Source organism: Anoplophora glabripennis, unplaced genomic scaffold (genome assembly GCF_000390285.2).
Source record: "Anoplophora glabripennis isolate ALB-LARVAE unplaced genomic scaffold, Agla_2.0 scaffold398, whole genome shotgun sequence".
Taxonomy (NCBI): Eukaryota; Metazoa; Arthropoda; class Insecta; order Coleoptera; family Cerambycidae; genus Anoplophora; species Anoplophora glabripennis.
Genome location: NW_019416485.1, coordinates 172518 through 186991, shown reverse-complemented (window position 1 = coordinate 186991; position 14474 = coordinate 172518). Strand labels below are relative to the sequence as shown.

Below are 14474 nucleotides of genomic sequence, written 5' to 3'. Positions count from 1 at the left end.
GCATTGCACATTTGATGATATTTTTAACGTAATATTCTCGAGAATGTAAAAAAACCGCAAATATCTGGGAAAATCGGCTGTAACCCCTACAATGCCTGTACAATTTGACTCTCTATAATATGCAAAAAAATGTGCAAAAAAATACAGGATGTTACCTCTTTGTAGGGGTTGTGAACAGGAAGACGAGACGGTATTGCATGTACTATGTGAATGCACTATGCCGTCTCGTCAACAAGAGAGTCCATGTTGGGAGAACGCTGGCCTTCAATGGCCTATATTAGAGAGATTCCCCTGAGGAATGTCACCACCTTTTTCACTGTAATAGGTTGGTTAGCGGCTCAGGTGGATTGATTTCCTAATGGGAGGAAGTACAAGGGTCCCAATGAGGCCTAAGTGCTGTAGCTTTGCTACCCTCCCCACAATTCCAGAACTCCAGATACAGGATGTTTCATATGAATTTAAAAAGTTTTGTCGGCATTTAAGTTTTCAAAATGTAAGTAAATTCAGTTGATATAATTTTCTTCAGGTGATTTTGATAGCGGAATGCAGTGCATCTGTTCCTTGTGTATTCCGAAAACCAAGTGAAAGCTTCCAAAACAAAGAAAAATTTTCGAATCGCTTGCATCTGTCAAATTTTTTATAAAATGTCAATTATCTCGAAAACGGTTAACTTTAACATTTTTACTTATTTTTAATTTATCTCGTCGATAATGCAATAATATATAGGGTGTTCCATTTAAAACAACGAAGTTGAGAGTTACTTCAGTATAACAGGAAGTGCTATAACAATGGCCTTATTTATTAAAGAGAGCACCCCCTGAAATATTCTAATGGGCCGTCACTTTAAGACAGTCTGTATTAGTACCAGGTAATTTTTTGGTAAAATTTTAGTATACACCCTGAATGCAAAAAGATACGTACTGTACTTCAGAGACGGTCCCCGCTTCACAGTGATACCTCGGCGGTACCGTTTTCCACAGCTTGGCCAACGCCACCATGGCCCCTGCGTCTAGGACTCCAAATCCGAACAAATGGTTGAACTCCAGCCCCACGCCGTTCATCGTCCAATGAAAACGTCCCTTGGCGTCGAACAGCGAATTTCTCTTTGACGTCAACACGGTGAGATGCTGAACATCTCTCCAGGATAATTTATTACTGAAAAGTATATTAATTAGAAAGGTTCTTAATTTTACGTCAACTGCGGGTTCAGGGGGGGGGGGTTAAGGTAGGTATACATTAAAGTAAGTAATTTAAATTTTTGTAGCTATACCTTTAAGATACTAGCGTAGAAATTTATTGATGAAACACCGAGTTATTACAAAGCAGCTAATTCATAAAATTTTGGGGCTGTCGATTTGCAGTAAGTGTACCTACAATATTTCCCACAAAAAAAACGGGGCCTGTACCCGCGATGCAGGGCAAAAATCTTCAGGAGAACGTGCCTTCGTTAAAAATAAGCAAAAAATTTGTCCGGAAACGTGTCGTTTTCAAGATATGGACCTTCGTATTTTTTGAAGACAATAAATTTGTTTTCAATATTTCAGGAACACTTAATGATAATTTCACAAAATTTTATAGGGTGTAGGTATAGGGTATAGGATATAGGGGTATAGGGTATATATTTTATAGGGTATAGGTATAGGGTATAGGTATAGAGTATAGATATAGGGTATAGGTATAGGGTATAGGTATAGGGTATAGGGGTACATTTAGTACTTTATAAAACCACTCTAGTAATTCTTCATTTCGGTTCCGTAGATACGTGCAAACTTTATTAAAGCGACACATTTATGACTGGACTAAACTGCGCAATAATTATTGAATTGTTTATTTTTTACAAAAGAAGCCACAGCGTCTATAAAAACAAAAACTAAATCTGAACGAGGTTGATATACAAAATAATAAATAACCGTAAAAAATATGTAAATTTGGGCTAACACAATGGTTTTCCTGTTTGTTAACCCATGGTCTATGTTCCCGACCGCCATCAGATACAGACTTATGTTCCACTTCTTAGCCTTAGCTAGACATTTTTAACCTGTCATTTGTTCTCGGGCTTGCCTTTGTGGTGGAGGATCCGTTATCACAACCTCTAGATTTTAATGTTCATTTCGGTTTTTGTTGTTGTTCCGCGATGACTACTATTGACCACTCAAGACCGTCTATTACCCTCGGTGACCACTGTTGATCTTCAAATGACAGCCTTTTACCTTTGGTGACCACTAATGACCAACAGTGACCAACTGTTGCCTTTAGTGGCCTCTAATAACATACCGTGGTCGTATTTGACCTTGATATGACCGGAGAATAAGGAATTTGAGGTCAGGGCGGAGGTCAAATCCAAGGTCATCGGTTTAGTTCTCATCAAGAATCCTAGAACTATTGTGGGGAACATTTTTCCTGGCAGGTTATTCTGCCATTCCGGTACTGTTGGACCACTTTAGGACTTTTTGATATTTGACCTTGATCTTGACTTTCATGGTTATTTCAAGGTCATATTCAAATGTAAAATTTTCCGCTGTTCATTTCCGGGGTCCCATTAAAAAAAATTCTCGTGACATTGAAGGTCCTGGTCCAGGTCAAATTCAAGGTCACCATCGGATTGCCAGGGAAAATCCTAAACCCCAAGTGCTTTACTTTTACCTTACTCCTTGAATATTCTCAGATAGCCTGCCATTCCAGTAGTTTTGGTCCAACCTGTTTATTTGTGTTACAATAATGGGTTTTCTCTATGTTTGTCAACTGAAAAAACAACAGTGATTGTGCATTTTTTGTGATCAAAATCGTTGGAGTTGGTTATCGGGTTATGGAGTTTATGGTGTACTGCGGATTTGAGTGCAATAAGATCATGAATTCTAATGTTTTTCCAAACACTGACTACTCAAATCGGTTTGGAATTTCCAAAACCGTTTTCTTGAAGGAGGACCAAAATACTATAAGTTACATTAGTCTGACCCAATTGTTTTTTTTGCTTTCTTTCCGAAGCTGTAGGTAGGTACATACATTATATTCAAAGGGCATACTCTTTACTGTTAAATACACGGATAACATCTGTCAAGTGAAATATTCAATTTTTTAATATTTTTTTGTTTGAAAAAAAAAAATTCCATTGAAATTAAATTCATTGATAAATGATGGATGCTAGCAAATTTCGTCTAGTATTTTAATTATAAAAATCATAATTATAACATTCTCATTTTCATCTGTAGAAGTGAAAATATTTTCATCTATATTTTTTTGTAACGCAAATGATATTTTTCAGTATGTAGTGGTCTCCTAGATATAAACTAGATAAACGTATGTACGAGTACTTCCACCAATTAATATGATCTAATTGGTAATCCATGACCTGCTACGGTTTCTTATGCAGCGGCTACACGTCAGCGACTTGTCTGCACGGTATGGTTTGCGCAATAAACACGGAACACTGTGTTGTGGCCACACGATGCAGGTAAGACCGTACAGGCTGCAGGCACTGCAGGCTGCAGTCAGTACGTTTCTCGGAATATGTGTCCAAGCGAAGAATTTTTGGTAATAGCCTCTTTCTATTTTACATTAGTAAAAAAAAGAAATAGACGTCATCGTTCAAAATGGTCAAAAATGGCTTCTGAACAGAAATATACATTCACATATAAATTTAATGAAGGATTTGAGAGAAGATCCCGACAATTGGCGTAATTATATGAGAATGGATGAAACGGCGTATACTGAATTACTAGGAGTGGTGACTCCCTTCATAAAACGACAAAATACTGTAATGCGCGAATCTATGTACAATGTACATAATATATATCATAAAGATTGAGTTGGTACTCTCAGATATTTGGCTACAGGGAGATCATATAGAGATTTAAGGTTTTCTGCCGCAATTTCTCTTAACTGAACACCGTGCACCGTCCACACGCTTATATTTTACAGTGCAAACCGAATTTGCACAAACAAAATCTTCAGTAAGCCGAAGTTTACGCAAGCCGCGCTTTTCAGTTTGTGCGAGATAACGTTTTGCCGGCCACACGTACCTACGGGCTTCCCGATACAAACTGATTTGTACAGGCAAGCGCGCGGTAAAGCCTGTATGTGTAGCCGGCCCATTAAAGCGATTTTCAGAAAATTTTTATAGACATTTTTTTTTATAAAAAATCTGGATGTGTTAATGAACATCTATTAACGTTCCACTATATCAACTTCTTTCAGTTTATAATGTAAAATAAGTGTTAAATTTATTACGTTTCATTTATTATGTTTCTTTTCAATATAAAATCTGCGAGTTATTGGAAATACCTAGACATGCTATCAATCAGTTTAGAATTTCTAAAAAAAATACAGATAAAGTTATACTTTCTGGCATTGTGGCAAATTATAAGATGAAAAAATTAATTCCCAAATACCATAATAATAGTACGATAAAGTTAATCCTTATCTTCTCTGTAAAATATTTTCATCGATATTGGAATTCAGGTATACTTTTTACTGATACTTATAAAGTATCCACACGGAAAGGTTTCAAAGAGAACCGATTCGAAAGGGTGTCGATAAACTCAAACTTGATTCCCTGATGGCAGTGGAATTTATTGACAAAATAAAATATTACTAGTCTGTCCCTTTCGACATGTCCTACATACCAAATTTTTCAGTAACTGAAATTTACCTGTCTTTAAGGGCCAATATTTGAGGCCGTCGATCAAACAAAAATTAAATTGTTAAATGTTCGCATACATTAAAAAAGTAGGTTCAATAAACGTTTACCCGAATAATTTAAAAATTTTCTACCGACAATGTTTCGTCGATGTTCTTTGTCCCGTAATCTAACAGATATCTGATGATATTTCAAAATATGTAAGACTTTAATGCCTTCGGGAAGCTATGAAAATTTTATACGAAATTCAGCAGTAACATTTTCAACATATTTTTTCAACTCAATGGTCTTGTATCCCATAGTATTTATAGGATAATGATTAACGAGTGTATTCAGATATTTTTGTACAAAATATAAAGTGTCTCACTTTCAAGACATTTTTGAATCTAAAACCTGTATGACACAATAATTTTCACTTATAAAAAAATAATAACACTTTATTAGCTATTTTTGTAATAGAAGCATGCGCAGTTGAGTTAACAAAACGTATAAAATCATATAACAATAGAGGTTAGGGTTTTGTTAACATTTTAATTGCTAAAAGAAGGTTTTTTAATAACAACATAAAAGTGTTTTCACTGAAAACTTTTTGGAGCTTGCATCTCTTTCATATGTTCAATATTAACACACAATTGGCAATGCGCAAACAAGATTACATATTGTATAAGAATCTTATGTTCCATCAAAATTGCCCATTATCTGCTACATGTTGGATTATACGTCATAGTTATTTAGGATCAGTTTTGCATTTAAAATTGAATTGCTTTTGAATCGTGTCGGACTTAATATAAAACTTTGATTCTTTTGAAATAGTTATAATTAAATTTGAATATACATTATTTTGAGAACCTATTTCAATTCCATCCAAAAAAAATATTTTTTGTTGAATACCAGACATATTTTTCTAATTTTCTATAAATATACTGTATTTAGATTCCACAGAGGCGTCTCTATTTTGCAAGAAAAAAAGCTGTTAAGTTGCACTTATAATAAATTAGTTTTAACCCAAAGCTATACTTTATTATGTACTTTTAATGTACTATACTAATACTACCTATAGACAGTCAATTATTCTTTTAAATGAAACGCAATAAAGAATTAATGCTTTACAACATCGAAATTTTATATTGAATATTATTATACTGGTATCAGTTAGACGACAAAGTAATATGTACTAAAATTATTTTTTTGTGTCCATTTTCTCAAAATGAAAATAGACAGATAGATGTACTAAGTACCTAAATATTTCATTCTGGAACTGTTAGATCTGAGTAGGATTATAAAACAAAAAGATATATTATAAATTGAAAAAATAAAACTTGTTTATTTGGTATGGCTGGATTCGGTTTTCTATAAGCTTTTCAACGAGCTCCTCATGCCTTATGTTTTCATTTGAAAAAAAAAGTAGGGGTAGCTGGGGGTTAGGGGGTTGAAGAAAAAGTAATTATTATATTACCGAAAGATGGGAAAAAATCAAAATCAGTTGACGTGTTTTGGCGTTTTAAAAAAAATTAACTCATTCAAAAGATATGAATTTTATTCCATACTTCTGGCCATCCTTGTATAATTTTTAAGAACTTATTTATTATCTATCTACATGAACCAATCAATTGATTAATTTCTTGAACTTTTTGCTGGATAAATGTAAAACTTGTTTGGCACATCTGTTCAAACTAAAATTATATTTAATGTGGTGTGGGTAATACATAATAATAAACAAATTACTTACTTCGCTTCCAACGCCAGCGCGAAAACACCTGCTGCCTCTGGAGCGGCTGCAGACGTTCCCGAGTGTGTCGTTGTGCATTTACCATATAGATCGGTGGTGGCCTAGAATAAATTAGAAAACACTTAATTCGACGAACAGTTTATCATACCGGTAGAGGTATCTAATGATTTATTGTCTGACATTGGGGATTTATTATCAAAAAAATATTTGTTTTCTGTGCTAGAAGAAATGTATCTGAATTTTCCATATATTGTCACTACTATTTATTATATACCTAACTTAGTATATTAACAATACTATTTTACGAAATAGACCTTCAGTATTTTACTTTTTGGGTGCACGATTCTACTGGTTCTTTTATAATAGTATAGCCTTCTTATTGAATTCCGATGATCTTGTTGGTAATTCCAGGAAAAAGGAATCCCTAAAATGATTTTTCTGAAAATGGCTTCTAAATAAAATCAAACGAAGTCATGAAAATGAACATACTTACTAAAGATCATCGCAATTGGCTCAGTAAGTTCAACTAGAACGCTACTATTTATAAGAAAAATTCATTCAAATCGTAGGTCAAAAAAAAATAATATAAACAAATAAAGAAGGGTAAGTGGCATGGTTCATCAAGGGTCAAAGTGTCTACAGGATGATATGTGGTTGTATGTTGCAAGGTAGGTATTCTACGGTAAATAAGTATGGAAAGTTACGAAAACATTCTTAATAAATTATTGGTCAGTTGGGTCTATTTATGGAGATATTTTCCTGAAAAGCTGTAAAATAAAATTTTAAATTTACCTACTTTATTGGTATTGATGAAAAATAAAATAGGGTAAGTCCGATAGTGTTGGCCATAGGGGGAGAGAAAGCCACGGTATTGTTGTTATAATAATAGTTTTTTAAATATTTACAAAAAAAGGTTTTCGAGGTAAGTAAAGTATATTTAGTGATTATGTATACTAGCCAATGATTCAATTTTTTTTTTACAAATTTGAGGTAATTACTGGATATAAACATGATGAATATACACCATCGTGCATCTTAACCTCAAAAGTTTAGAAAAAGTCGCACATTTTTCTCTCAGTCACAACGGGATAAGATGGTCATCTGGGCAATGAGGAGAAGAAAATGGATTTTTCCAGTAGCGAAAGTGAAGAAGACGTGACTACTGTATTCGATAATCCCCTGGAGGACTTCAATGAAAACGAATGCATCGGCTGTGGGGAGGAATATAATAATACTTACTACAAAAAAAGATGACTGGATCTGCTGTGTAAGATGTAAATTTTTGGTTACATGAATCATGTACGTCATTTATTGATTTATGCCAAAAATGTGGAAAATTTTTTTGAAAGAGAAGAATTTATCTGATATTTAAAATATTAATAATATTTTTGTTAACTTCTTTTACAAGAATTTGTATTATTTTATGGTATTTTAATTTTATTTATATGTTTTGATAATAAAAATCTTATTTAAATAAGTTTTTGTAATATGGCTAAATTACCCGAAGTCTTATGGCTATCTCTCCCTTACATTGGGGGGAATATGGCCAATCGCAGTAGTTTTTATTTTTTTCAAATTACGTATATACCATTCAAGCAAACAAATTCTCCACCCCGCTACTGATGTATAAGTAATTACCCAATGATTATACGTACTTGCTTTTTTATTTAGTGCAATATAAATCATACTATCTAAAAAAATATTTTGGGTTGGCCATCATCCCCCGACTTACCCTAATCAGTGGGCGCAGATGTGAGGATATCAGTGTCATTGTCATAATTAAAAAATAAGGTTAGGTTAAAAAACATTTCCCTCACTTTGATCCATAACCTGAGCTTTAGAACAGGAACTTGAACTAGGTATTTTAAACAATTTGTCATGATAAGATAGGGAATAACGTTTTTTTCATTTTATAAATTCTTATGAATGTTGATAATAAATCCGTTAATGCCCAAACCTGAAACTTGCCATGGCACCATTACTATTTAATGGTCGGCCATTTAGTGAAATAGCCAAAGGGAAGTCAGACATCATTTTACTGTCAATTGAATTTCGGCCAATATGTGTAATTATAGACGAAAACGAAGCATATTAATTGAAGTTATGATCAAAAGTGTCTTGTTCTTCCTTAAATTATAGTTTTATATTACAGTGCATGTATTTAGCCACGCACACACTTTGAACTATTATTATTTTCCTTGGGAGATGTACCTTACAGTGTCAATTTGGATGCCGCAAGTTGATTTCGATTCTTTATTCTTCTATTCAATATATTTTCTTGTATGAATTATGTTCGGATGTTAATCAAATTGCAAAATTATTACCCAATACTTGCGTGATTTCCAGACATTATTGACAGCAAAAGCTGGTATAAATTTTTTTATAAAAAGATAACTGAATTTTTTAATATTTCGATTCATTTTGCTATTTTAATGAACTCCATCTTAAAAAAATATATTAATTCGGCGATAACTAAAAAATACGTGTGTTTAGAATCTCAAATGACAGATTTGGCACATTTACAAAGACATTTGTAAAAACAAAAATTGTCTGAAATATATGCATTAGATTCTTTTTGAAATATTTTCTGGAATCAACTTTACGATTTTTGAAATTTAAGTATTTTTTGAAACAGAATTGACTAATCTGAAATAAGTAAATAAATTTTTTTTATTTATACTGTTAATAAACTCATTGTGAAATAAAATATAATTTTTTAATTTTCTCTCCAAAACAGTGGTAACGTGACACATCAAAGTTAATTACAAAACTAAAAATACTAAAATGTTTTCCATTTTTTAGCCTTATTTAGTAGAGAAGAGTGAATTTAAAAATAAACATAAAATCAATTTAATTTCATCTAATTTACTGAAAGAACAGATTAGTAGCCCTCCAACAAAACTTTGTTTTATTTGCCTGATGTCCCCGAGCAAATCCAATTAAGCTTCTTTTTCATAAACTTCTAATTTGCACTTTTTCAAATAAAATATAATTGGGTAAATCCTAAATAAATTTCCAGCACTAATTTGGTACAAGAAAATTTGTAAACAAGTTTTTATTGAAAGAAACCAGCCAGAAAGGAAACTTAATACCATTTAGACAACATGCAAGTTATTGTGGGTAATATATCCTTGACTATGAAAAACATGATATAATTTATAAAATGTACAAAATGTAGAAATCTTGAAATATTCTAGCTCCAAGTTCGGACAGGTTTTATTTAAAAAAAAATGCTTTCTTAATCGTCTAGCTATATATTTACAGGTGGGCAAATTTTTATTAAAATAAAACATTTTGGCAAATATATCTGCATTTTTCTCATCTTAAAAATTCATTTTCATTTATTTTATGTCGTCAGTGAATGGAAAAATAGATACGTAACACTAATACTACAGTGTAGTGAAAAAATGTCTAAGGTATAGGAAAGTATTTGTTGCATTTGTACCTAAAACCTGTTGAATCTCTAAATCCAGCGCATCTCCTGCAATTGGCCAAAAACCACTCTTTTTTTTTATTTAAGACCCCATTTTCGAAGATGCTGATCACGAATATGATGATCATTACCCTCTTCAACCCTTGACTAGGCCAAAACTACTCCCAATCTTTAATAAAAGAAGATTGATTTTGACCCGTTCGAGGGGGTTGCGCAGGTTGTTCGTAATCAGCACCCTTGAAAACGGGAGGAGAGGAGCATAGAGGTTGGGGAGGAGGGGGGATAATATACAGTTCAACGCTGGGTCGCGAAATCAAAAAGGGGTGGTTTTTGGTCAGTTATTCACCATCGAAAACAAGATTTTGTAACTTCAACAAATACTTTCCGAAATAAGCCATATTTGCACTGTAACAAAATCGGTTGAGTGAAAGTATGTAATAAATTTACGGACTGAATCTATCGAGTGAAATGATTGAGTACATTTTCACTCAATATTGAGCATTTTGATAATTTTACTCATTTGTGATAACATTTGAACAAAATAGTTTCTAAATTCAATGGCTCTCTAGCTAACTAATAATTTTTAAGAAATTCAAATTTGCGACCAAATTTTTTTGGTTTCAAAGACAAGGGGGCTCACGAAAAAATGTCTTAAGAGAGTTCCCCGCCAAAAAGCGTAGTACTGTCAGATTCCACATGTCATAAAACCCCTGTGTACCAAATTTAGTGATTCTCGTACAACAGAGTTCTAAGATAAATCTCAAAAAAGACAGGGGCAGATTTCAGGGGGCAGTAATTCCGAGACGGGCCGCTTGGCAAAAAGAAAAAATACGGGTTCCCTAAATTTGTCTTAAGAATCTAGAACAAATTTTGTTGCATTAATTTCTGAACGCCCTGTATATGTATTTTGTAGTATCGATTACTATTTGGTTAAATAAACGGATAATTAGATTGTTAGCTATACTTACAATGTACAACATTATGGCAATTTAGTCGTCCGATCAGTTAACCAATTCTTTTAATCGAGACCTAAAATATTGTTTCTAAAACAGTTAATACTAATAGAGCGACTATTTCACTCAATTGGGTGTGGACAGAAATTGTTACATTATTGTGTAAAATTGAGTGAAGTTTTTTTTTTACTGTGTGCATTTGGAAAGTCAACGCCACTAGATATATTGGAAATTAGATCACTACTGTTAATTCATGGTGCACTTCAATTAATTTAAAATACTCTAGATCAACTGGTTTCACAAAAAAAATGTGGATTGAGGAATGGGATTTTAATTGCAACGTAATGATGAAGACTTCAGAAATATATAATTTGTTTCGGAAACACCACGGAGTTAAAAATAAGTACCGAATTTTCAATATGGTGATAGTGGCGCATTTATAGTGAAATTAATCATTAGCGAAAGTTTCGTTAATGTAAGTTAACACTTTCAGAGATATTTTATGGAATAAAGTGTAACTTTTTCCAAATTTCAACTCTCCTTATCTCGAAAACATACGAAAATAGCGTTTTCACAGAACATTTTTTTCTTATTTGAATTTAAATTTTAAGTTTCCTGTTAATCCTAAATCACCCTGAATAATGACAGTTTTTTAATATTCAATTTAATATTGAAATAAATCTTTTCTTCGAACTAGTGCGGAATAGTAATTTTTTTAAGCACACGTGCGTAAAACGGATTTAATAAGCGAGTATATGTATTATTTTATTTATCGAATTTACAATTAAAAGACGTTTGGGGCAGTGAGAAAGATTCCGGATTCGGATTCAGCGGCCTTAAAACGTAAAGATATACATATTGGTTTACTTTGTTGGCAACTGATCTCTACATTTGACCTTGAACTGACTTTAATCCAGACCATATCGGGCCAAATCGACACCGGATTGGGATTCAACAACCTCAAAAACTTCCAGATACTTAGTTTTCGAACCTCCCACTTTTTTCTGTGGGGCTGTATAATTGTTGTAATTCTTAAATAAAAAAGGTCAAGAAACAGTTTTTTAACTCCACTGAACAATTTGATAAAATATACAGGTCGCATTTTGAAGGCGCAACGATGATAATACGGAATAGAATGTTAACAATATAGTGAGAAAACCGTAATCAATTTATAACGCAGAAATAAATAAGAACGCTGTGCGAAGTTGAGCTTTAGCAGATGTTCAATGTAATATTGTTTAAGTTGTTTTTTCAATATAGCAACATTTGCAACGTTTTATCTCCATTAGAAACTTCATAGATATTTTCAACATCACCATCTCAAGTTATGTAAGCAACTTATAACTTTACAAATGACGTTTTTCTGAAAAGAGATATTTTAAAATAAGCGAAAATATTTTATAACTGATTATGGAAAATTAAGAATATTTTGTATAAACTAATTTTCCACATTTCCTTCCTTGAAAGGCTACTGCTTTTTTTAAATTTAAGTCAGGTTAACATTTAACAATACTTTAACTAATTGTAAGAATCATTCTTCTAGTTTTAACGTTCCATAGGTGCCTTTTTTTGGTAGTTTGATTATTACTCAATTTATTTAATCTCTTGTAAAATATATTATTTATTCTATAACTGCTTTCAGTGATTTTATTGATAAAAATCCTAACATTTTGTAAGTTTCAATATTAGGTATTACGGAACGGGGGCTAAATATAGAATGAACAGTTAATAGGTACTGTAGTGAATGCAAAGTTTCCAAACAATTTTAAATTAATTTGATTAATCTTCTCTACCGCCCTTATCATTTTAAATTAATAATTTCTCTAACTTTATACCTTAAAAGTAATTAAATTATAATCAAAATTAACTGCCTACACTGTTTTCAAGTAAACAACAGAAGCGAAAGACATGGATGAAGAATATTGACTCGGTAGACAGGCTTAAATTTTCTTTAGACCATATTTTGCTACTTTGGACGTGAATTTGATTATAATAAAGCCATTTTGTCAGACAAAAAGTTCGTAGACTACTTTTTTAATGAGCCTCTTTATAAATTGTGCATAAACTATTCTCATTGTAAGTTGAGTAAGGGAACAAAAACGGTAATTTCTGTATTTTCTTATATGAAAATGTTTCAGGTTTTATTTGCTCTGAGAAAATAACTTGAAAGCTGACATGAAAGAAGACACAAAGCCAATAACAAAGCGAACACTTCGTTAGTGTCGTCCTACACTTTTGTCACCTTCAATCGAACGTGTGTCTGAAACAATATTGTATTTTTCATAGTTGATAGATTACTGAAATACATGTTTTCGTATTCCAAAAATATACCATTTGACGTGATCTAAATTGTACAGTTCAATATTTCATTCAATTTACAGTTAGTTGATTCTTTTTACTAGTAAACGAAGCAAGTTTATATATATTTTTTTATTATTAGCCCTTGTATGTTTAGCTTACTTGAATATGTTAAACTATTTCAAACTAGTTTTAAAAATTTCCCTAAATACTCATTGATTGAAATTGTATACAGGGTATTTCAGAACAACATACCAAATTCTAAAATAAGACAATTTTTTCATAAAACTATTTTTTTATGAAGTATTTCCAAACGCTCGTCCGTAAATGTGTAATTTTTGAGTCGACTTATATGGAGTTAATTTTGAGCAACACTATGTATTGCTTTAGTAAGTACAATGTAGTATTTGGGACAATCTATAATAAAGGAAATAAGTTAATGAAATTGAGATTGTATGTAAGTTAAGAGTTTGTAACAAGAGATGGTCTTTTTACAGAGGGATACAAAATTTTGTCAGTTGGCGTTAAAATGATGCCATTTGTTTCTGAAACACTCCGAATACACACACGCGCGTTGATTTTAAATATATCAGATGGTGAGGATACAACCTTTTCGTTGGGTTTTAAACAGAATTGCTTTCAGTTGGGAAACCCTAAAGGCAATGGTGATAAACAAAATATAGTGAAGTCACGAGATTGAGTGCAGATTGTGATCAGACACAAAGTGGGGAAGAGAGAGAACTGAAAACCTAACACGGTCTCGCATTCTTTTAAAAATAATTGTAGATAGCTATTACTATCTAGTAATTTAACAACAGAAATACATATTTGCTATTTTTTACACGTTTAATTACTGAACGTTAGTTTCAGAAGTTAATATCATAGATATAGGTTCTAATTGATCCAAAGAAACGTATCGAAGAAGAAAAATTAAAAAAATTGAATTTACAACTAACAAAATAAGACGTCAAATCAGCCTTATAAACAAATTGTTCCAGGGTCAGGCAAAAGCCGCTCGGAAATTCGCTCTTTTTGCATTAAATAGAACGTATTTTTAGGGTAACTTAAAAAAAAGATAAATCACTCACGCCTCTTTGTTCTGAAGAAAGTTTTTTTATATAACGTGTTAATAGTAGGGGAGCCCAAGAGGGGATTTTGGGAGTTACTCATGCGCGGCAGATTAACATATGGGGGATAACTTGCACCCTGTTGAGTACCTCCACCATATCTAAGTCCTCTATATAAGGCCGCGCGTGTAAGGCAGCCAATCAGAATAGTAAAAAAAAATCGATAGTTGGAAATACTCGAGCGCGTCAGATTAAGATATGATGGGTTAATTACATGCTGAAAAGTGTGCATTTCAATAATCTGACGATTTGAGCATGACGTAAGGCAGTCGGAAGGTCACAAAGTTGCAAAAAAAAA

The 14474-nt window shown here is 32.4% G+C and overlaps 1 protein-coding gene across 1 annotated transcript in view; it reads right to left on the bottom strand.

Annotated features, from left to right (window-relative positions):
• LOC108909206 (neuroendocrine convertase 2) overlaps positions 1-14474 on the bottom strand; it is a 134187-nt gene that overhangs the window by 8193 nt on the left and 111520 nt on the right. The window contains exons 8-9 of the mRNA XM_018713462.1: positions 6366-6466; positions 922-1155 (exon numbers count right to left, since the gene is read on the bottom strand). Coding sequence (XP_018568978.1) covers positions 922-1155; positions 6366-6466 — 335 coding nt within the window. The remainder of the gene's footprint in view (positions 1-921; positions 1156-6365; positions 6467-14474) is intronic.